The sequence below is a fragment of the Panulirus ornatus genome, chromosome 1 (genome assembly GCF_036320965.1).
Source record: "Panulirus ornatus isolate Po-2019 chromosome 1, ASM3632096v1, whole genome shotgun sequence".
Lineage (NCBI taxonomy): Eukaryota > Metazoa > Arthropoda > Malacostraca > Decapoda > Palinuridae > Panulirus > Panulirus ornatus.
Window position 1 is genome coordinate 38,412,230 of NC_092224.1, and position 25,327 is coordinate 38,437,556.

General features: G+C 43.2%; 1 protein-coding gene and 1 non-coding gene across 3 annotated transcripts in view; one reads left to right on the forward strand and one right to left on the reverse strand.

The window, feature by feature from the left end:
* LOC139750705 (uncharacterized) overlaps positions 1-25,327 on the reverse strand; it is a 341,806-nt gene that overhangs the window by 21,555 nt on the left and 294,924 nt on the right. For both annotated transcript variants that reach the window (XM_071665502.1, XM_071665417.1), the window contains one exon: positions 10,006-10,175. In XM_071665502.1, the coding sequence (XP_071521603.1) occupies positions 10,006-10,175 (170 nt within the window). The remainder of the gene's footprint in view (positions 1-10,005; positions 10,176-25,327) is intronic.
* On the forward strand, positions 10,451-10,523 carry TRNAR-UCG (transfer RNA arginine (anticodon UCG)). Its single transcript has one exon. It is a non-coding gene; the product is annotated as a tRNA-Arg (tRNA).

Genomic DNA, 25,327 nt, shown 5'->3' on the forward strand with positions numbered 1-25,327 from the left:
ACAAGCACAACGGCAAAGCACATATCCACCAAAGTAATCCAACAAGCACAAAACAACCACTCTCCAATTCCAATCTTAAACACTTCTCCACCAGACATACACCCATCTGAAACTAAACTTCCAAGACACCTACGAGTTACACTTACTTGTCATCTCTACAATATTTTGAACTTCAAGTCAACGTATTACAAGACTCCTAGTGTCCAAAATGCAATTCTTTTTTTCACTATTTATTGCATGGCAAGGTAGTGTCAGAAACAAATAAATAAAGGCCTCATTTGCTCGCATTAACTCCCTACTTGTCATGTATAACGCACCACAACTGAAACACCCTATCCAAAACCGTCCTATATATTTTTTCAGTTTCCCCTGCCCACTTCACTTGTTCAAGTTCAGCCCACTGACAGCACATCACCCACTGTATAACACGTTGCTCCAATCCCCTCTAGCACTTGCATGTCTCACACCTTCTGCATATTCAAGCCTACTTTATCATTCCAACTAATCATCGGTGTCCCCCCATTTTTCTTGTTCCCTCCACTTTTACAAGCATACCCTCTCAAACACTTCCTCCTTAGCTCTCTCATGAATACTCCTCTTGCTACCACACCTCTCTCTTACCCTATCATTTCTTATTTGATTAACCCTCCTCACACCATACCCTGTACTCAACATTTCATTTCCAGCACTTTTACACTTTTCCATACTTTGTCATCTAGGACCCATGCCTTCCATCCCTACAACACTGTCAGACTACTGTACCATCATATATACCCATCTTTGTCCTTACAGACAATGCCCTCTTTCCACACTCTTCAATGTGGCCAGCCCCTTTGTTCTCACCCATCCTAGGGCTCATTTCAGTCCCCATGGTTCCATCTATATATATATATATATATATATATATATTAGTCTATGGTCCATAATTTTACAGAAAAAGGTCATATCTAATGGAAACTTAAAGTAATCTAAATCAACTAACTATGTACTTAATCAATCTGTCAACTATGATTAAACTTCAAGTTGCCTTAAACAAAGAAGTGTCCTTCACTGTCGCCCGGCCGTTGGAAAGTATAACGCAAAAGATAAATTTATTAATGTATATTTTCGATTCGTCTGTGGATAGGAAATTTGTCTCTTAAGTTGGTGAGATGAAGTGGAGGAACGATGTCGTATAAAAGAATACAGAACTTTTATCTTATTTTCCTTCGTTTGTCAACTGTTTTTCTTTTTTATTGTGCGAGGCTGTTTCGTTGATCCATTGCCACTAGTACTGTGCGGGAGGGGGTGGGAAGGCTGGGTTGTGGTCGATTGGATAACAATGTAGATATTGAGATCCATCCAGTCTAAATCTCGTGTTCGGCTTATCGTTGTTCGTGCATCTTCAAGGTGTGGCTCGCTAGAGTAGGGGCTTCGGTGTGCAGAGTGAGCCATATACTATGTCCTGCAGGATACTTAATACCCTCTCCCTCCTTTCCCTCCTTCCCTCCCCTCCCCTTCTCTCTCTCTCTCTCTCTCTCTCTCTCTCTCTCTCTCTCTCTCTCTCTCTCTCTCTCTCTCTCTCTCTCTCTCTCTCTCCCTCAGTATGTCGTGTGAGTATGGGCGGCAGAGTAGCAGGCATCTGGTGTGTCAGTAGTGCTAATCCTCTTACTGTGAGGAGGCAGGCAGATGAGGCACACTGATAGCCAGCACCCACCACGCCCAATCCCTCCTCCTCCATCTCCCTCCTCCACCCTCGCCACCATGCCGTCCCCCTACACCTTGTGTTGATGATCGCTGTTGATGCATATAATGGTGGAGATAGTGATGGGTATGTTGATGGTGATGGAGATGCTGCCGTTGTGTTGATGCTGGTACAGTGATGCTGGTGGTAATGGTGATGATGATAACGACGGTAATGCTCCTGTTAATGATGGTGTTCACAATGCTACAGCTGCTGACAAAGATGCTGTGCTTGTGGTCTCGTCTTCCACCATAGTCAAGTTGCTCACCGTGTTATCCCTCATTAAGCTTCTCTCTTGATGATGAAGCCAAGCAGCCGCCCGTGATGGCCCCCATAGGAATTACTGATGACCATTACAACCTTACCCACTTCCCCTTCCCCTTTACTCTTACACTCCCCCTTTCCCTTCTCCACACACTATTTCCCTTCCCATTTTACCTTTTCACTCACCCTCTCAGCCATTTACCCTTACACTCACCCTTTTCCTTCCCCTTTATCCATACAGTCACCCTTTCCCTTCCTTCTTTACCCTTACATTCACTCTTTCCCTTTCTTTAAATACCTACCTACTTCCTTACCTATCTACCTACATACTTCCTTCCTCCTTTCCTATTCCCCCCCCCTCAAAAGAAAAAAAAAATCGCCGGTATTAAATCTTCAGGAGACACTCAAACATATTCTTAGCCACCACGGGTCAGACGTCGCGGTGAGCCTCGTCAGGAGTTGCTAAACGATCTAGTATTCTCTCTGGTGGTTTTTAACGTGACATTCTACCCTGGCATCAAGTCAGTTACGTCGTTACGATATGAATTATTCATCGGCCTCAAACAGACGATCTCATTATTTGTAGAATTTACCCCAATTGACGGAATCATTATTTACGAAGTGAAAGGCTGAAAGGCTACTAGGTAAAGAGCACGAAGGAGGGTGTAGGTACAAGGGCTACAGCTGCTGATTATGTTTTACGTCCATGCGAATGAGCATATATATATATATATATATATATATATATATATATATATATATATATATATATATATATATATATATATATATATATATATATATATATATAAATAAGCGGGAACTAAGAAGCCGTTATTATGTGGGACTCACAGAATCATATTATATGGATAAGACAGGAAACCGTTTACATATATGGTCGAAGACAAAGCTATTCAGTTTATGAAGACCTTCACTAATATTCATCTTACAATTCTTTGTCTATTCAGACGTGAATATTCAGTGATATTTTTCTTGATCAAGGAGTTACAGGTTATAACTGAATAGGCACTTTTCCAATAGACACAATGATCATAATTTCTAACATGGTTAAACATAACACTTGAATCTTGACCCGTTCTTATACAACATTTATGCTGCTTAAATCCAACAGAAGTCCTTACCAGTCTTTCCAGTATGAAATGTACAAGTTTAGTGTAAAGATGGGTAACTCTCTTTCACCAGTGTTAAGTAATTTATACATGGGGTATTTTTTTAAACAAAATTACTAAAGATGTTACCCTCTAAGGCAATCTGATATCTATGCAGCTGATATTCTTTATGCTTGGCCAACAAGTGATAATTCAAAGAAATTTCTTCCTTCGCGAATTTCTTCCTTCTAGTGCAACGTCTATCAAATTTGCTGTGGAAGTAGAAAATTATTGTGTTTTACTCTTTTCAGATCGTATGATCCAGAGGGTCTAGCATTTGCAGAAATCCCATTAATGATTGTTATTGTGTTCAGTATCAGTCAGCACAACGCGAATGAAATGAAAGAAATCATCATTCCAGGCCATGTTCCTCAAAGCATTACGTATAAGCAGTTTAGAATTTGTTGATGAAGAGTTTGAGGAGACATATTCTATTGAATACAAGATGAAATATTCTAAATATTTCATTGACAAATCTCTTAATTTGGCGAAAAAATCATCACACACAGTTAACCCTTAACGTCCCTTTGATACAAATAATCTTTTAGTTTTCCCATTGAAAGATAATGCTAACTTAGTTCCCAACCAACTCAGAGCCTTTAACGTATATGCAGCCTTCAACAATAATGATACCAAGAATATCTTAATCAAAACTAGGCAGAAAATCCTGGGAGCTGTGTTTACAGAATACCTTGTAAAAGCTCTCATATGTTTCATATTGGCTAACCTGTAAGGATCTCTCCGTTAAACTTTACCAACATGAATGTATAAGAACAGAACACTATTCAAATGATTTCTTTAGTCATGTTAGAAATCATTACTAGTTTATCGGTTGGAATAGTGGTAACTGACTTTTTCTTTTTCATGTAGAAAGCTTCAGTCGCGGACAATAGTCCACATCAAAGCCGGACCGTAACTGAAGTATAGAGAAAATTATGAAAGGAACAGTGTGGTATACTGTGGCTGACGTGCTGTCATTGGACTGAACCAGAGCATGTGAAGCGTCCAGGGTAAACCATGGAAAGTTCTGTAGGGCCAGGTTGTGGACAGAGAACTGTGGTTTCAGTAACTTCGACATGAAAGCTAGAGAATGGATGGTGATAGGATGTAGCCTTTGTTAGTTTCTTCTGGCGTTACACAGCTAACGCGAGAAACGGCGAACAAGTAGGAAAATCCATATAAATTCATATATATATATATATATATATATATATATATATATATATATATATATATATATATATATATATAAAACTTGAAAGCTGATCGTACCCTCGGACATCCACCACACCATGATTTAAACTCGTCCATTTTAATAAGGAATGATATATAATTCAAGAAGGCAAGAGCGGAGACTACCAGCGGCTCTGTACTAACCTTCCCTTACGAGGAAGTCTGAGGACTTTGTTTGAATGTCGTCAGGAAGTATTGTACTGTTACTTTATAGTGGGAGAGGCAGCTATCTAAGAGACGTCGAGAATAGGTTTATTTATTAGCCAAAAACAATTTCGTGATAATTCTGATCTGCTGGTTTTGCTAACTCGTAAAGAAAGAGAATTTGTCAGATTAGGTCTCGAGGACGGAAGAATCACATAAACGAGATGTGTTATATCTCTGTGGGACTGTATTAGATCATCGATCGTTTCACGAGTCATTCGACTGATGTATTAATCATTCTTGCCACGACCTTCATGGCTTTTGAAAGGCCTAGGGCGTGAGGTTGTCCAAAATGGTAATAGTGTGGCTCGACAACTGTGTGCTTTGATATCAAAATATTGCTATACTGGATACCACAAGATGTCCTCTCCTGTCACATGTCGCACGTTTCGTTCTTGTTACAACTTCGACTCTCACTGAGCTCATCTCTGCGAAGTAGAGTAAGAACTATTCTACTGGTAGCCTTAGCTTCCTCGTCCCTGTATGTGTGTACGGATACGAGTCCATATCTTGTTTAAGTCTTACATCCGAGTTCAGTTTCTGTCACTGTGAGATGTAAGGTCATGGGACGTCATGAATGGTGCATGTTCCTGAGAGTTGCAGCATCCTATCACAACAAGGTCATCCTGACTTCCATATCACTGATTGATGATGATATTCATGTTTCTTCCACTACCACAAACTGCCTCAAAGGGACCAAGTGGTCTGTTGCTGTTTGAATGTTTTTGTATTCATTCATATGCCTTCTTATTCCTTTGTATATCACTCCTCAGAGGCGAACTTCAAAATCACTTTATGATTCATACCACAAGAAGGATCCAACGACCATGCTTTGTAATTACTTCGTGACTGAAGTTACGAAATGTTCCAGAGACCATGCAATCACGAGGATAGCTTCTTTCCATGTTCAAAACCAGAAGTATATCAAAAAATTAGGCAAACATCAAAATATCTTTCTATAACAATAAAACAAAGATACTTCATTCTTATCATATGAATCTCTTATAATAATCATTACGAAGAATAAAATCTTTTTGAAAATAATCCTAAAACCATCTAGTGAAAATCTTTTACAATATATATATATATATATATATATATATATATATATATATATATATATATATATATATTTTTTTTTTTTTTTTTTTTTTTTTATACTTTGTCGCTGTCTCCCGCATTTGCGAGGTAGCGCAAGGAAACAGACGAAAGAAATGGCCCAACCCCCCCCCCCCCATACACATGTACATACACACGTCCACACACGCAAATATACATACCTACACAGCTTTCCATGGTTTACCCCAGACGCTTCACATGCCCTGATTCAATCCACTGACAGCACGTCAACCCCTGTATACCACATCGCTCCAATTCACTCTATTCCTTGCCCTCCTTTCACCCTCCTGCATGTTCAGGCCCCGATCACACAAAATCTTTTTCACTCCATCTTTCCACCTCCAATTTGGTCTCCCTCTTCTCCTCGTTCCCTCCACCTCCGACACGTATATCCTCTTGGTCAATCTTTCCTCACTCATTCTCTCCATGTGCCCAAACCATTTCAAAACACCCTCTTCTGCTCTCTCAACCACGCTCTTTTTATTTCCACACATCTCTCTTACCCTTACGTTACTTACTCGATCAAACCACCTCACACCACACATTGTCCTCAAACATCTCATTTCCAGCACATCCATCCTCCTGCGCACAACTCTATCCATAGCCCACGCCTCGCAACCATACAGCATTGTTGGAACCACTATTCCTTCAAACATACCCATTTTTGCTTTCCGAGATAATGTTCTCGACTTCCACACATTTTTCAAGGCTCCCAAAATTTTCGCCCCCTCCCCCACCCTATGATCCACTTCCGCTTCCATGGTTCCATCCGCTGACAGATCCACTCCCAGATATCTAAAACACTTCACTTCCTCCAGTTTTTCTCCATTCAAACTCACCTCCCAATTGACTTGACCCTCAACCCTACTGTACCTAATAACCTTGCTCTTATTCACATTTACTCTTAACTTTCTTCTTCCACACACTTTACCAAACTCAGTCACCAGCTTCTGCAGTTTCTCACATGAATCAGCCACCAGCGCTGTATCATCAGCGAACAACAACTGACTCACTTCCCAAGCTCTCTCATCCCCAACAGACTTCATACTTGCCCCTCTTTCCAGGACTCTTGCATTTACCTCCCTAACAACCCCATCCATAAACAAATTAAACAACCATGGAGACATCACACACCCCTGCCGCAAACCTACATTCACTGAGAACCAATCACTTTCCTCTCTTCCTACACGTACACATGCCTTACATCCTCGATAAAAACTTTTCACTGCTTCTAACAACTTGCCTCCCACACCATATATTCTTAATACCTTCCACAGAGCATCTCTATCAACTCTATCATATGCCTTCTCCAGATCCATAAATGCTACATACAAATCCATTTGCTTTTCTAAGTATTTCTCACATACATTCTTCAAAGCAAACACCTGATCCACACATCCTCTACCACTTCTGAAACCGCACTGCTCTTCCCCAATCTGATGCTCTGTACATGCCTTCATATATATATATATGAATGCAATAGAAAAACAGAAAGATTCAAAGGAACAAAAAATACCTTCATCTGTGAAACATACAGACTACTCACTAAGCAGTTAAACACACACACACACACACACACACACACACACACACACACACTACCCACTGGTAGCCCAGATCTTCCTGCTAATCCACATATCACCTCGATCTCAGGTAAGGTGGCCACCAACACATGTACGGCCAGCCTGACCGTGTGTTTACGTTTGATGATTACCCGTGTAGCGCTACCTCGGACCCTCCCTCCCTCCTCCCTCACATCTGCTGGTAATGCCAGATGATCGGCTCCGGCTGTAGGTACGAGAGCGGATGGCGATACAGATCTCACGGTTCCGGACGATAGGCACATCGCCTTGATTTGGGCGTTGGTGGAGGTGCGAAGGAATTAGGCAGTTGTCGACGGCGTGTTTGGTAGTGTGGTGTGGTGTGGTGTGGTGTGGCGTGGTGGTGTGTGGTGTGGTGTGGTGTGGTGTAATATGGTGCGGTGTGGTGTGATGTGCTGTGGTGTGGTGTGGTGTGGTGTGGTGTGGTGGTTTGGTGAGGTTTGGTGTTGTGTGTTTGATAAATGTAAAGAATCTTAAGTAATATCGTTGAAACCTGTCTTCCTTAGATACGAACCCAAGCAATTTCCTGTCTTACAATTTTCTTTCTTGTAAAGATATGTTTAAAGTTGTATATAATAAATGTTTATGTTTCTGCGTCTAGACAAACGTCTTAAAGACCATAGTCATTATTTCTCTAAGTTCGCGATGAAAAAATGGAAGGTGTGGCATTGGTGTTGATTCATATAAGTGAAATTGATTCATTCGTAACCAAAGAATTAGGGCGATTGACCGGCTTGGCTCAACTGAAGGGGTGGGATGTGTTTGGATGGAAGGTTGAGGAAAGTTGAGGGATAGTCTGGATGGTGAGGGAGTCACCGGTAGAGGATGGGGCAGGCTTGAGTTGCAAGGTGGTCAGACGTCTGGCGCGACTCGGTCTGGTTGATCATACAATGCAGTGGTAGGTGACCTGAGTTGCTGGGCAGTTGGAGTTGTATGGGTAACTGGCAGACCAAAATAGTAGAGTGGGACAGTAGGACGGCCTGAGAGGCCGGGTTGTGTGTTCTGAGCGGCAGGAGGTCAGAGGATTGGTGTGGTAGAAGGATAAGCTGGATGGTCAACATGGTGTCCAGCAGCGTAGGGTAAGAGGCTTCGTGTGATAGGGTGGTCGATGGTGAGCCGCCTACATGGCAGATTGGCATGGCTCGTGGGGAGAAGTGGTTGGATATGGGGTAACGATGCTTCTTGTGGGGGTTTAGGGGCACTCAGGATACTAAAGCAACAGGGATGAAAAATGTCCTATATGGATGGGCGTCCCTGTTACTAAGAGACGCAGGATCAACAACATCCTATATGTGATGTGGGACGTGCGTGGGACTGGAGGAGGTAGGATGAACTCATCCCCTATGTCAAGTCGTTCGTGGTACGAGGAGAGGTGAGATGAAGACATCCTATGTGGCAGGTCGTCCACGGTGCTAGGGAAGGCAGGTACTAGAGGAGGCAGATTCTAGGGGAGGCAGGTACTAAGGGAGGCATGTACTGGGAGAGGCAGGATAAAGACATCGTATATGGAAGGGCGTCCGTGGCACTAGAGCAGCCAGGGTGAAGGACATTCCCTTATGGCGTGCAGGGAGAGGGAATGGTTGTTAGGGTTGAGTTAAAGGTGTGTCAACCTGGACTGCGAGCTGGCTGGCATGGCTCGCTTGCGTGGAGCTGCGACTTGAGCTTCAGAGGGACGTGGCTTGGGCACCAGGTAGGCTGGTGCGGAGGACGGCCTGGGGATGGTAGGGGAAGGGGCGTGAGAAGGGTGAAGGGATAACGAACTGGGACGATCTCAGTTTCCGAGCGCTTTTGTCAGAGGCTCAGTCTGACTTGGGATGACTTGTAGGGCGAGGTGATCTACCTGACGAAATAGCCTGACGAGTAAGAGAGATGAGGTACCTGGTAGACCTGGTTAATACGAATCTACACCCTCTATGTGGTGGGTGGCCTTCAGAGCAGGAGCGATTTTGTGGCGGGTGGCTTGGGTGGTGGGTGGGCGGCTTGGGTGGCAAGGCAGGGAGACAAGAGTGACACAGATGGGTGTTTGCCGAAGAGTGTCCGCGTGCCTCACCAGGGGGTCGACCTCACGCAGGTAATCGACCAGATTCGACGACGCCATTGTGTGGGTGCCGACTCCCACGGCCTCCATAATGGCCGCCATTGTATTTCTCGCCGCATTTTGTACATACACCCGCCGCCCCGGGGCTGGTCGACCGCCCGGTACCAGTGTCGACCGTGTATAAGGTGCTATAAGCACGTCGACCTTTCTTGGGTTCGGTGAGGCCCAAGGTCAGCACTGACTATGTGCTAATAAGCAAAAGTTTGGATACACACCCACATGTATATATATATATATATATATATATATATATATATATATATATATATATATATATATATATGATCAAAAAATATATACAAATCTGATAGGAAATGCACAAAAGAACATCCATTAACACACATGTCGTTATAAACACAACGGTAATAACCTTGTGTAAGAATTTTGAAAAACACAGGGCAAGGTGTAGAGACAGTGCAAAGCCTCATATACAGGCAAACTACACTTGCCATACACGCAGGTACACATGGCATGAGGAACACACATCAGCATACATAACTCGTTACATATCACATAAGAATCCCGTTAAGGTGCAGGCTGAAGATTAGTTGAGGGGCACAGTGGGAGTGTGAAGGAGGGGTAGAGTGTACTCACCCTCGTCTCGGTTAAGTTGAGGAGGCCAGAGAGATCAGCCACGTCGCAGGAGGAGAGGTACTGCGACTGTCTGAAGCGAGCCTCCAGCGCGGCCAGCTGGGTAGAAGAAAAGGGAACTCGAGGGTTGCGTCCCAGCTTACGTTTCTGCCCTCCCTCACGACGCTTCACCCCTGGTGAGAGGAGTAGGTGCTCTGTGTCGTGATAAGGGAATTAAAAAATGGAAGGAGCATGATAAGATAAGGCAATCGGTAGAAATGAAAAAAACGATCAATGCTCTTAAAGATAGCGTAGAAAGCTATTGAAAAAGATTATAAGATATAAAACTATTTCCTTCAGATGAGGTTTTTGTAACACGTGTAAACCTCTCCCCACATTGCTTGGGATGAGCCAGAGGGGAGGTTACAGTATTTCAATATGTTAACAAGACGGTGCCTACACCACATATGACCGTGTGGCCTAATGGATAAGGCGTCGGACTTCGGATCCGAAGATTGCAGGTTCGAATCCTGTCACGGTCGGTCGATGTTTTTCATACCATTTTCTTTCGAGAGGCAGAACCCCATGTGTGTACATCTGTTTCCTCGTACTGGACATTAGGTAATCACGGTGCCTCTATGTTCCCCGACTCTTCAAGCGTACTCAATTCCTTGCCACGGAATTCTTGCAACACCTTACTCATATCTTCCTTCTCTTTCTTCAACATTGTCACTCTATGTGAGTTCTTTTGATATCATTTCCTGCATTCGCTCTTTCTTATTTTTCATATCCATATTTCATACAACTTTCTTATTTCTTACATCCTTATTTTATACATCTTTCTTATTTTCTACATCCTATTTCACACATCTCTATTTTCTATATCCTTATTTCCTACATTCGTTCTTCCCATGTGCCAAACTGTTTCATCTCTCCACTCTTCCCTTGTACACAGCCACACCTTCGTCAGCTCCATGTCTTATACAGACATCCTCATCATCTGGTTACATCATTCTTTAGTTGGCGTCCAAGCATCAGTATGCTAGTGTTGATGGCTTACGTTTTCGTAGTCATTCTCTTATCATAAATCCACATTTCAGTCAGTTTAACGAGATTTGTCAATCCGCATTTTAAAACGAGCTCCAGAGCCATCTTCTAGCTACCGCCGTCCTCGTGGCTTTTCATCAATTTCTTTTTGATATCTTGGTATCCAATATTCCTTCATCACTGACACATCCCTCTACATTCTAAAAATCTGAAGCATCAGCTCCTGACTATTCAGTAAGATAACTCATTCTAATTCCTTTTCACGTACAGCACCTCACTGCATACTTTCATAATCCTCCTAGTAAACACTTTTCAATCTTCATGCATGATAATCTGTTGTTCTTTCCCAGTCAATCCCGTATCACTGCTTCTTTTGAGTTCCTTCCTGACTTTTCTAATTTTCTTTGATCTTTTTGCAGTCATACTCATCTACCTCAATACCTTGTTAGGTAATGCTTGATAGCTTAACCCATGAAGTAATCAAACATCCACGATGATATAACACATCCCTGTTTCACCCTAGCCCCTGAACCATTCCATATGTCCATCCTTAATGTATAGTCGCACTTGCCTCACTCTACAAGGATCCTTCACTAATTCAAGGAGCTGCTCTACTGTGGTAATGCATCTTTCATAGCCTATGATTTATAAAGATTTATGATGTGGCCTTTTATACCGATGAAGGCTTTACACACACACACACACACACACACACACACACACACACACACACACACACACACACACACACACACACTTGCAAATTCTTTTGCGTTGCATTTTTCTCTTTTTTTCAATCACACACACAGGAAAACTATGACCCTCAGTCAACCTACTGTACCATATTCATCTTTCACAGTACCACTTTAATCCCATCGAAATCTGATCTTCCACAAAGCTTTCCTTCAACACTCAACTCTGTGAGTCTCGTCCAGTATGCCATAATTGGTTATGGTTGTAAATATGACAACAAACACATTGATCCTTGGCTGCATCAAGAGACTGGACCTCTCCCATCGAGCGAGGTGGTTGGTTTGGTCTGGCCCACCCGTGGGGACAACATGATCTTCCTCCTTGAGCAATACTGTAATTCCAGCTGACTGCTCAGGCCAAGCGAAGACTCGTCCTTTATATCCCTACTGGTTTTGTATTCCATACAGTTTCTCAATACATCATCAGTATCGTTGGGCTGTACTTATTGGTACGGCCCATTCCTCCCTCTAGTCGTCTAGCACTTTCACTCTCACATATCACAAGACAGGCACAGTTACAGGACCTCCTCATCCATGCCTCCGCTCCTTGTAAAGTGGTTCACTCGTCTGCAGACGTTTAACATAAAGCTAATCCTTTTGTATAGCCAGTAACACCCTGATGATTTGCTTGTATCACCCTATCTACATCCTTTTAGATACAGTGCTGTGTAATGTTATACATTCCTGGCTGGTAAGCATAATTTGAAGCGTATGTCTTTTTAACGTGATGCTTACTGTCTCATATGCCGCAGTATGAGTGGCCATAACTCATAATCGTTACACCATACCAGGCATCCATGTCTAAGAGCTGTTTATGTTTCATATGCCGTTGTATTAGTACCTATACCACACGCCATACCACACTTTCATTACACTATACAAGACGAACTGTTTAGCATACCACACGCAGCTGTATGAGTGGCCATACCACACATTCATTACGACATACCAGACATCCTTGTCTAACCAGCCTTTGAGCGTTTCACAGACCACTGTATGAGTGGCCATACCAAATAATACCATACACCATATATTCCTTACACCAGAGACCCACACACAGTCCCACACAGCATTCCTCTCGTTGTATTAGTACCTATACCACACGCCATACCACACTTTCATTACACTATACAAGACGAACTGTTTAGCATACCACACGCAGCTGTATGAGTGGCCATACCACACATTCATTACGACATACCAGACATCCTTGTCTAACCAGCCTTTGAGCGTTTCACAGACCACTGTATGAGTGGCCATACCAAATAATACCATACACCATATATTCCTTACACCAGAGACCCACACACAGTCCCACACAGCATTCCTCTCGTTGTATTAGTACCTATACCACACGCCATACCACACTTTCATTACACTATACAAGACGAACTGTTTAGCATACCACACGCAGCTGTATGAGTGGCCATACCACACATTCATTACGACATACCAGACATCCTTGTCTAACCAGCCTTTGAGCGTTTCACAGACCACTGTATGAGTGGCCATACCAAATAATACCATACACCATATATTCCTTACACCAGAGACCCACACACAGTCCCACACAGCATTCCTCTCGTTGTATTAGTACCTATACCACACGCCATACCACACTTTCATTACACTATACAAGACGAACTGTTTAGCATACCACACGCAGCTGTATGAGTGGCCATACCACACATTCATTACGACATACCAGACATCCTTGTCTAACCAGCCTTTGAGCGTTTCACAGACCACTGTATGAGTGGCCATACCAAATAATACCATACACCATATATTCCTTACACCAGAGACCCACACACAGTCCCACACAGCATTCCTCTCGCTTGTCTGCCTCCACCACCACCACCACCACCTACTACTTGCGGTGGGTCCAGACCATCTCGCCTCAACCATCCCACAACCCACACTCACTGTTCTCCCCTGCCCACCACGGCCTGTCACCACCATCATCGCTTACCGTCGTCACCCGTCACCATCATCTTCGCCCATCTGCATCATCTGTCACCATCTTTACCACCTCGCCACTGACGACCCCGGGACCCGGGGACCTCCCCAATCATGTGCCGAAAATCCCCAGCACGTTGTGTCACCGTGGGAACACACCGGGGGAGTGGTGAGTGTGGCCTTGCCTGGGTGGAGGCGTTGTGTACGGTGGGCTGGTGAGGTTGTGGTCTCCTGGTGAGGTGGTGAGGATAGTGGCCTTGATGTGAGGGAGGGGATAGTGACTGGGTGGGATGAAGAACACAGGGACGTAGTGTTTTTTGGGGGGGTAAGGGGGAAAGACAGGATTGTAACATGGCTTGTTGGTGATGGGGATGGTTGTGACGTGGTTTTGATGTGATGATCACAACTTGGTGTGCGAGTGTGGGTCACTGGTGTCAAGAAGAATATATAAGGTGAGACGCTGTCCTGCTGAATATGATGAAGAGAGAGGAGATAATGAAGGTGAGGTTGATACACCTTATGAAGATCGCATCCGTGTTCACATAAAGAGATTAATTATAAAACTGATAAAGGATGGAGTTACCAAACTTGCCAAAACACGTATCCTAACGGTAATAATGAGATATACTATATAAACGATATTTCTTGGTTTTAAAGAGGTATAATATCAAACATCAAATAGGTTTTACCAATGATACGTAAAGAGAATCTTAAGGCTGATACAGATTGACCTTATCTTTTCAACTGTAGAAAAAAATGCATATCACACCGTCGAAAAGACGAGGTTAGAATACTTAAGGTAAAGGAGAATTGAAGAGACATACAGATAAGAAACCGATGGCAATGGATCCAACAGATCGATTGGTGTTCATTATGAAAACATGAGGTTAGAACAAGTGACTCTGACAAAGTTGTGAAAGAATATAGTTATTCCAGTTCCTTTACAGTAAGACCAAGGACGATTAGACTCTGCTTAGAACCGATATCCTAGAAGCCCCGAGACAGTAGTTTAGAAGGGGCGATATTAATTATACAGAGGACGCGGCCGGTCGAGATGGTCAGGGGCGATAGTACGGAGAGATGGCCGGCCTAAAACAGGTTGTGCTGTTAATGAGGATGTCGCGAGGATAAACTCATCTTGACCGTCCAGTGAGGGAAGGGAGTGTGGTGGATTTAGCGAAGTTCTTAGTGAAGTTCTCCGGGCCGGTCAGCGCCCTAGTGTATATGAGGGTTTAGCGATGCGAAGGCTTCATGACTGAGGATGTATATAGATAGGAGATAACGAGTGAGGGAGTATGCAGATGGAGTGAGGGATAAGATGGGGTTAGAAGCATGTGTATGAGATGTAAATTGGAAGAAGAATTTATGTCGATGGGACATACAAGAGAACTAAGAGCTGGGGAATCGTGCGGGAAACTGGGATTTGGAGAGTAATGAAAGGCATTCGTGAAGATTATGGGAGGAATTTCATTCGAGAGGAGCAAAAAAGAATTAGAGAAAAATTCAAGAGACTGAATTTATAGACAAGCTGGACGTGAAACGCTAAAGAAAATATATGTATGTTTGTCTTAGATAAGTATCACGTGTCTTTAATAAGATTAGATTTCGTGCAAACATCGAAATGGTGACTGATACGTACATGATGATGGGGGACTACGAAGGGGTCGCACTTGTTAGAGACAGGAAGATAAATATTGATGTAAGGAATATTCAGATCTCTTCAAATGAAGTGCATGAGCGTTGTATTGTGGACACTAAAACATTGATACTTTTTCTACGTCTCCACGAACGTTATGTTAACTCTCTCTCTCTCTCTCTCTCTCTCTCTCTCTCTCTCTCTCTCTCTCTCTCTCTCTCTCTCTCTCTCTCACCGGACCAAATACAACCCGGGGTGGCCCTGCCACACACACCCCTGGCCTGTAGCCACAGCTATGCCCGTCTTCCCTCCCCAGCAGCACGCTATGGGAGACATCCGACCTTAGCTGTAACGCAGACTGTGTGCTGCAGCAGACGGGCCGCGTGAATGTCTGTGCTACGTTCTGACTAGCTACACCTATCGGCTCTGTGTTCCTTGGCTGTGATACCTGGTGGCTACGTTACTGGTAATATTACTTGTTACCTGCTTATGTGAGAAACTGCTCTATTTGGCTGTGTTATCTGGTTTTTCTTTCTGGATGTGTTACTTGGATTTGCTTCCTACCTATGTTATTTAGCTATGTTGACTGATCATATTAATAGCTTCGCGACAGGGCTTTGCGACTGGCTGTGGTACGTCTCTGTGTTATCCAGCTGTGTTAAACACATGGGGTATCTGGTTGAACTGCCTGGCTTTTTAATCGAGCTGTGTTCCTATCTCTGATGCCCGATTGCTCAACTAACTATGTTAAACATTCACGCCATCCTTCATATTCATCTGGTTTGCAATACCTAGCTGAGCTATGGCTACGTTATCTAGTTGCAATAGACGGTTTTCGTAACTATCTGTTTTGTACCTGACTGCACTACCTTTCTGCTGGCTGTATGGCTGCGTTAATCAGCTGCGCTGAATCGTTTAACCACCTGGCTATATGTCCAGGTTACAACACTTATTAAGCTAATTGACAGCAGCGCCAAAAGTGCACTGATTGACGCCACTACCCAACGACTCTGCTTAACTGAACTGTGGGACTGTGTTGTCTCACTCTGCTTTCTACTTGTTCTTTTCTGGTTACCTGGTTCTGTTATCTGCCTACGTTGCCTGCCTAAACCACTGACATTGTTACTTTAGTGATTTCATTCATGTAACTTCGCGTGAGCACATTATCGATTAACTTTGTATATATATATATATATATATATATATATATATATATATATATATATATATATATATATATATATATATATATATATATATATTTATATATATATATATATATATATATATATATATATATATATATATATATATATATATATATATTGGAAAGAATCAATTTTGCGCGTGATCAAGTATATTCCTATGAGTCCACGGGGAAAATGAAACACGATAAGTTCCCAAGTGCACTTTCGTGTGATAATCACATCATCAGGGAAGACACAAGAAAGAAATATATCAGTTGATGTACAACGAAGAGACGTAGGTGGGACGTCATTTGGTAAACAAGTGATTTTCAAAGAAAGACTATATATGCATTCATCTATATACATTCATGAATATATTTCTCCATATATACAGGTAGGTAAGTAAACAGACAGACAGACAAGCATACAGAGAGGCTGATAAAGAAACAGAAAGACCCAGATTATAGATGAGAGAGAAATATTAACATGGTTAAAGACAAGAATCAATGAAACAAGTTCCCAAAAACGATACGTGAGATTTATCTAAATAACCCACCCAGAGTATCGATATCATCCACCTAACTTTTTAGGAGCACTGTCAGCGCCGTGAAGAGTTTGAGAAATCCTTGAATTATTGGAACACTTCGCTTTGTTTGAAGGTAAGCGTCCAAATGTCCGAAACTCTTAAGAGAAAATTACGTGAATGACTGGGAATAGGTGGGTCTCCCGCCTGCTGTATAAAGGAAGAGGTTAGAAGTTGTGTCTCAGATTCACTTCAGCTTAAATAACAATAATTTACGGGAATGTGTCCCGTTGTTAACACCGAGTACTGATACAGACGTGACCCTTTATCGTATTCTTATGAATGCCAGACTGTATCAGTTGTAATAATGCTGCCACACGCAGTACAGAGTGTAGTGGCTATGTCGTAGAGATATAAGAAGGGAGACATCAGATTTGGATGTATGTATGACACAAACGGACGTCGATTCATCCTGACACAGAATTCTATACACGTATGAAGTGGAATCATAGATCATTGGTCATATGACGCTACTTCTTCAGTCATGCAAAGCAGAATAACTTATCGTATCTTTACGACAAACACATTACGTGAACTTATACTCTGAATCAATTTTCGTGATTTTCATGTACTTAAGATCCACAAAATACGATCGGAACATCCTTGTTCATGTCGTCCTCTGCAGTCAGATTTACGTGTTAACATGAACGTCGTTACAGTTTTAAGGAATAACCTTAGTAACACAGGTAGGGACGAGGGTGCGTCGATATTCATTAACCTGCAAACGATATATTTCGTGACGTTGTATTACTCAGTATCCGAAACTCTATGTCCTGCTTGAAAGCAAGTTGTCAGTCCTCATCCTACCCATGCAAGGCTCCCTCACTCCCTCCATCCTACAGTCCTTAACCTACTCATCCAGCGGTTCCTCTCTCCCTCTTTCTATGTCCTCCCTACCCTTACACTGCTCCCTCACTCCCTCCTTCTACAACCTCGCCTACCATACCCTCTCACACCCTCCTTCTGTCCTCATTGCCCTTACGTCATCCTCACCATGGCAACATAGACAGACACCATCTAGGTGAGTTACAGCTAACTAGACGTCGCAAATCATAAACGTAAAAGATCTTGGTGAATCTCAGTTTTATTTTGACAATGTTGGTGGAGATCCACATAGGTAAATTTTCTACCATTGAGGTAGTGTGATGTGAAGTTAGGATGTCGTAAATTCTTAAAGAAAGAGATTCGTAAAAGAAAATAATGCTCATGTGTCTTGATGGGAATATATGTATATCCATTCAGACAATAGTCTCGTCTCCCTGTTCAATCAACAAGAGAGAGAGAGAGAGAGAGAGAGAGAGAGAGAGAGAGAGAGAGAGAGAGAGAGAGAGAGAGAGAGAGAGAGAGAAGCAGTTTGTCCATACCACAATTACTGTTCCCAATCCTGTCTGTATGGTATTGTCATAGAAAGTGAATTATTCAGATACCTTAGATTAGAAAATTTCTTTACGTCAGGGTTTTGGCAACTTGGTGAGCTGAGGTCACGCCGCCGAATTGTGATGTTAGCCGTACACCATCCGGGCATAACTGAGAGCAGTGACGGCTTACGAGCAGTGGAAGGTCAAATTTGGAAGGCAGTGATGGTGATGATTGTGATGGTTGTTGATGGTTGGGTGGCGGATTCGAGTGAAAAACTTCAGAAGTTGATGTGACTGAGTTTGTAAGAATGCATGAAAGGAAAAATTGAGAGTCAGTATGAATAAAAGCAAGGCTATAAGGTCTAGTGGGGTTGGGGGACCTGTTAGCTGGGTTGTTAGTTTGAATGGAAAAAGATAGGAGGAAGTGAATGTTTTAGACACATGGGAGTTGACATGGCAGTGATTGTAACCATGGAAGCGGAAGTGAGTCATAAGGTGGGGAAGATGAAGGTTCTGGGAGTGCTGAAGAATGTGTGGAAAGAGAACGTTATCTGGGAGAGCAAAAATGGGTATTTTGAAGGAATAGTAGCTCCAGCTATATAATATGGATACTGGGGTCGACATATGGGGTCGATGTGCTGTCAATGGACTGAATCAGGGCATGTGAAACGTTTGGAGTAAACCATGGAAATGTCTGTGGGGCTTGTTTGTGAATAAGGAGCTGTGGTTTCAGTGCATTACCCATGATAGCTAGAGAATGAATGTGAGCGGACGTGGCCTTTCCTCGTCTGTTTCTAGTGCTCTTCGCTAACACGGAAAACGACCTGAACGAATGTGGCCTTTGTTGTCTTTTCCTAGCGCTACCTCGCGCGCGCGCGGGGGGAGGTGTGTGCCATATCATGTGTGGCGGGGTGGCGATGGGAACGAATAAAGGAAGCAAGTATGGATATGTACATGTGCATATATGTATATGTATGTATACGTTGAAATGTATAGGTTTATATGGGCGTGTATGGGCGTTTATGTATATGCATATGTATGTGGGTGGGTTGGGCCATATATACACACACACACACACACACATATATATATATATATATATATATATATATATATATATATATATATATATATATATATATCTTTATATCTCTGTAATTACAAATGCACCATGGGTTATTAGGGACATTGTCGCGCGCGGCGCACCGGTTGCCATGCGCTGTACTGAGATGTAATTCAAGGTAGTAGCATGATCAGTGGTAAGCTCGAGAGCAAACGTGAGCTAGATGTTAACTCTCTTTCTCACTTCTGCTGGGGAGACTTTTACATATGGCTGTCATCCTAATCAACACCTTTGTCCACCTCTCTCTCTCTCTCTCTCTCTCTCTCTCTCTCTCTCTCTCTCTCTCTGAGTACAACCGCTTTGCTCACACTTGATTTGATGTTCAACAGATCTGCAGTTGTATTATAGATAGCATTCCATGCTCTCTCCTGATCTCCCTACCCATCAATTTACTCAGGTCACGCCAGGGCTGCGTCTCCCACTTCAGTCCGCATCGTAACAACCGACGTGTCGTAAACCTTATCCAGTCATAGTTTAATTCTCATACTGGATATTTTGTCTTGTGACGGAACGGTCGACACCAATTTGTACAGAAGTACTTTACGTTGCAGCTCATTTAAAAGAAGAATAGACATCGAATCTATTATGGGAAGCGTTCAAGACGGTATTCGTAATTGATATATATATTCTTATATATCTACCATCTTAAACTTATTATGATTAATCTACCGTCTTAAACTTATTATACTTCTTATAAGCTTATCATGCCATACCGTATTGTCTTATATACCCCAGCTAAGCTTGCCTTTAAAACACGTACATCAGCCGACCAAGAGAAATGGAACGGTTCGCCCAAGCTTGAAAGTGTCGAGACATCGCCCCTTCGACTTTGCAAGGCAAAAAAGGTCAGCGTTTTCATGATGCTTACGAACTTTCCGAAGACAAAACATTGTGATCATCTTATGGTGTATTTATCACGGCCCAGCTGTTTACAAAGGACAGAGTAAAACTTGAGTGACCCCCAGAACGTAGGTCTGTGGCCAGCTCACCAAAGCCCAGAAGGCCACAAGGATACATAATTGAGTAGGTTGTGGTATGTGCTGGGTGCTGCTCCAGCACTGATGCAAGGCTCTTGCTGTGGTTGCTGCTGGTTGTGGTGGTGATGGTGAGTGTGATGGATGGTGGTGATGGTGAGTGTGGTGGATGGTGGTGATGGTTTGTGGATAGTTTCTAGGGCCGTGGTCGTATCGTGGTTTCGATAGCCTGGATATGGTGATCCCTCCGTGATAGTGATGGTCCGCAGGTGATGCTGGTGTTAGGTGATGGTGAAGATACGTGGCTGATGGCCTCAGGGTGACGATTGATGCAGCGTTTGTGTGATGGTGATGGCTTCCATGTGAAGGTGATGCTCCGTGGGTGGTGATCATAGACTTACGTGTGATGGTTCGTGTGTGATGGTGATGTTCTTTGTCTGATGGCAATGGCCCCTGTGTGATAGTGAAGGTGTATATGTGATAATGATGGCCACTGTGTGATAGTGATGATCTGTATGTGAGGATGATGATGGAGCCTGTGTGATAGTGATGAGCAGGACCTGAAAAGGACGAGGGTCGTTGTGTGATCGTGATGATCTGTATGTGAAGATGATGGTTTTTATGTAATAGTGACGACAATGAAGATGGCGGTCCCTATGTAAAGATATGATCTTTATGTAAGGATGGTTGTCTCTGTGTGATAGTGATGTTTTGTATGTGAAGATGATGCCCTGTATGTGAAGATGATGCCCTGTATGTGAAGATGATGCCCTGTATGTGAAGATGATGCCCTGTATGTGATGATAATACTTTTCGTGTGTTGGCAATTATCTTATGTGGTGGTATTTGTCCTATGGGGAATATGCTGGTCTCTGGTTGGCGGTTATAACCTAATTTGGTGGGAAGGGACCACATGCAATGGTCATCGCTGTGGTCCGAATGGGATGGTCAGATCACATATACAGTGGATACCCGTGTGATCATGATGGTTCTGTGGTGATGATGATGATGAAGTCCCTGTACGTATGATGGTGATGGTCGAGGTATAGTGATGATGACGTTTGCTTCTGATAGTGAGTGGTTCGTTTCTAACTGGGATGATTTGTGTGATGGTGATGATTTACTTGTGATGGTGAATCCCCAGGTGTGATAGTGATGGCGGCTATGTAATAGTAATGGGAATAAGGTTCGTTGCACTCAATGTGTAGAGACTTACAGAATATACATGACGAGAAGGTGTTATGTATGTGTAATAGAAACGGGTTTGAATATGTATGTTTACCAATACGCATGCAGGGGTGTGTATATGTATGCTATACGTAAGGAACCATAGGAAACTTGTGTCTAAACAGTTGGCTTGGAAATATAATCTAATACTTGTAACACATTATATAGTTATCAGTCATCATAGGCATTTTCTTTTCTTTTTTGCCTGTCCGTGTTAGCGTTTGCAAGGTGAGTGTACGTGTATGCGGTGGGCGTTCGTGCGTGCGTAGTTGACGTCTGAGAAGCTTACGGGAGATGACACAATATCCTAATTACCCTCTCCCTTCCCTCAACACCCCCCCCCCCCCCTACTCCCAGCCACTCCTAACCTCCCCCCACCCCCGCCTCCCCCTGCTCCCATCTCCTCCTCCTCCTCCCTCCCTCCTCCCTTCCCCTACTCCTCCTCCTCCTCCTTCTCCCTCCTCCCCCTCCCTCCCCCTGCTCCCATCTCTTCCTCCTCCCTTCCCTTAGCGTAAGACCCGCCTCACCCTACACCCTTGCCTCGTGTAGGTAAGATAATCCCCCCAACCCAGTTATTTTCATATCGATGTTCTATTTTTTTTTCTTTTTCCTACAAATGTTGCGTAAAGTTTCGTGATTTTATGATGTCAAAAAGGGAGAATGAAATAGAATGGTTAATTTAATCTAAAAAGTATCGTTTTGTTTTCAAGTTGCTTTCACTAAAGGATGGGATGACTTTTTTATTTCGTTTGTTATCGTTGATTTCGTATCGATATCTCCTTTCCTTTCTTTACCCCACAGATGCTGCACAAAATTTAGTTGAAATCATTATTTCAAAAAGACGAACGGAATGAGACGATTAATGTAATCTAAAAATAATTTTCTTTTTAGATTATTTTAACTAAACGAGAGGTTGAATTCCTCATATGTTTCCCTTTAGTTTACATCACTTTTAGAGAAGACACGGTGTAGTATACTACAGATAGAAACACTTCCAATATAAATCACTACTTATTCTTCTCTCTTACACATAGAAAATTTATTCATAAAAGATGCGCTGGAGAAATTAATATTTAGAATAGCCAGCAGCATATTTGGCGCGGCCAGGAGCGTGTCCGCGGTGCGCCACTTGGCGGGTTTCTGGCGACATAATACTGGCTGTGGCGCGAAATTAGATGATCAGCCGGGTGAGATTGGCGTGCGAAATTTTATCCCTATTCTATCGGTATTTTTGCAGAGTTCCCCCCCCCCAACCCCACCCCCCTAACTGGTGGTAAGGGGGGTGCAGGGTGGGGCCCCATGGATGGTGTTGGCTGCTGGTGTACAGTGCTGCCCCTCAGCTGTGGTGTACAGTGCTGCCCCTCAGCTGTGGTGTACAGTGCTGCCCCTCAGCTGTGGTGTACAGTGCTGCCCCCCAGCTGTGGTGTACAGTGCTGCCCCTCAGCTGTGGTGTACAGTGCTGCCCCTCAGCTGTGGTGTACAGTGCTGCCCCTCAGCTGTGGTGTACAGTGCTGTCCCTCAGCTGCTGGTGTACAGCGATGCAGTTTAGTTATGGTGCATGTCGAGTCCCCTTGGCTATGGTGTATGGTGCTGCCTCTTAACCACGGTGTATGTTGATATGACTATGGTGAGTGGTTCTATGTAATAGCTATGGTATATAGAGCCTAGCTATAGTGTGTGGCTCTTTCTCATGAGATATAACACTCGTCCCCGAGGGCACTGCAGAAGAATGCCCTTTTTAGGGATGGTTATAGTTATGCGTTGGTTATAGTTGTAGTTATCGCGAGTAGTGAAGCCTACTGACTTCCAACGCTATCGTGGCATGATATCCAAGGCTACACAATAGCTATGGTGCATAGCGATGATCTTGAATGCTATAGGAGCGAAAATCTCTCTCTCTCTACAGCGCTGATCACAGAAGTGGCGTCTGTGTGGGCTAAGAGTCATAGATTCCAGCATCGTCTCTTCACCTGTCTGAATGGGCTGTGTGTGTGTGTGTGTGTGTGTGTGTGTGTGTGTGTGTGTGTGTGTGTGTGTGTGTGTGTGTCTGTCTGTCTGTCTGCGTGTGTCTCTCTGTCTGACTCTGTCTCTCTGTCTGTTTACGTAGGGGTGTGTGTCATTGTCGCTCTCTCTTGCCTCTTTAATTATAAAATGAATGCAGGGGGGAGATGACAGAGTATAGGCACTATGTTCAAGTAATGAGTAACCAAAGAGAGTGGCATACCATAACTCTGTAGAGAAGGATAAGGAAAGTGGGATGGAGGAGAGCAAGGGAGGGGGGGAGGAGGCGAGATGACGTTGAAAAAAAAAGGTGGAAGAGGGAAGGAGCAGGTTGTCACAATATACCAATTAGTGTGGAAGGTGTTAACTGATATCACCGGCCCCGGGTTACCTGCAGGCCCTGTGTGTGTGTGTGTGTGTGTGTGTGTGTGTGTGTGTGTGTGTGTGTGTGTCTTCGTGTACGCGTCATCACTAATTGATTACCTATTCGTGCACATTGGGAGAGACGTTTACATGTGTGAGGCCTCTCCTATCATCACTCTCATGATTTCATTTGTTCCTTAAACCTTCCAGTGACAGTCGACATTTACTCGCTCTTCGTCAAGCATGTTCCACGACTCCACAACTCTGTTGTTGAAGAGATCCTTCCTGACGTCCCTTTGCATCTCTTTCTCTCGCCTGACTTCCAGTCGTGTATTCTAGTCCTGGACTCTCCAGTAATATCGAAGAACTATTTCAGCGTTGACTTCGTAATATCCCCTTATACGTTTATAGGTCTTCGTCACATCTTCCCTAACACTTAAGGTTAAGGGTTCGCTGCTTTATTTGCAGATCATTCAACTTAACTCTAGTAAACATTTTTTTCTATGATCCTTTAAATCTTCTCCAGCAACTCTACATTTTTCGTTAAGAAGGAAGCCAGAATGATGCGGCATACTCTAGCTTAGGTCATAGGTTAGTCGTGATAGATCCCACAGTCACTGAACGTGAAGCAATCTTGATTCTTACTAAACTATAGGTTGCTACCTTCATGATCCTTAACACACGTTGCTCTGGTGACAAGGTCGGTTTTGTGTCAGCTCCGAGAAGTCCTTTGTAACCCGACCATTGTTGCTTCATAAATTCATTTATGAATTTATCATCAGCAGCAAAACAAGTCACGTATGAGTCCACTTTGTTTGGCAGATCATTCACCTCAGAACAGTAGTGGCTCCAAAGCTGGGCCCTGGAGGACCCCGCTTGTCTCCCTCATTCACTTTTAGAAGATCACTTGATATCTGTTTTTTCTTTTTTTTCTTAGATATAGTTTACTCGCTCGTTGCAATCCAGGAGATCTACCAAGCAAGACATTTTCATTCTGAATCCAAGTAGTCTTATAGTTTGTAGGTTTATGCAAAACAAGTGATCCTCGAACTGTTTTCGATTATCTTCTCTGATATGCAAACAATGCTCGTTACATATACTGGTCCAGTATAAGGCGCTGCTTAACAGCTTCTTTT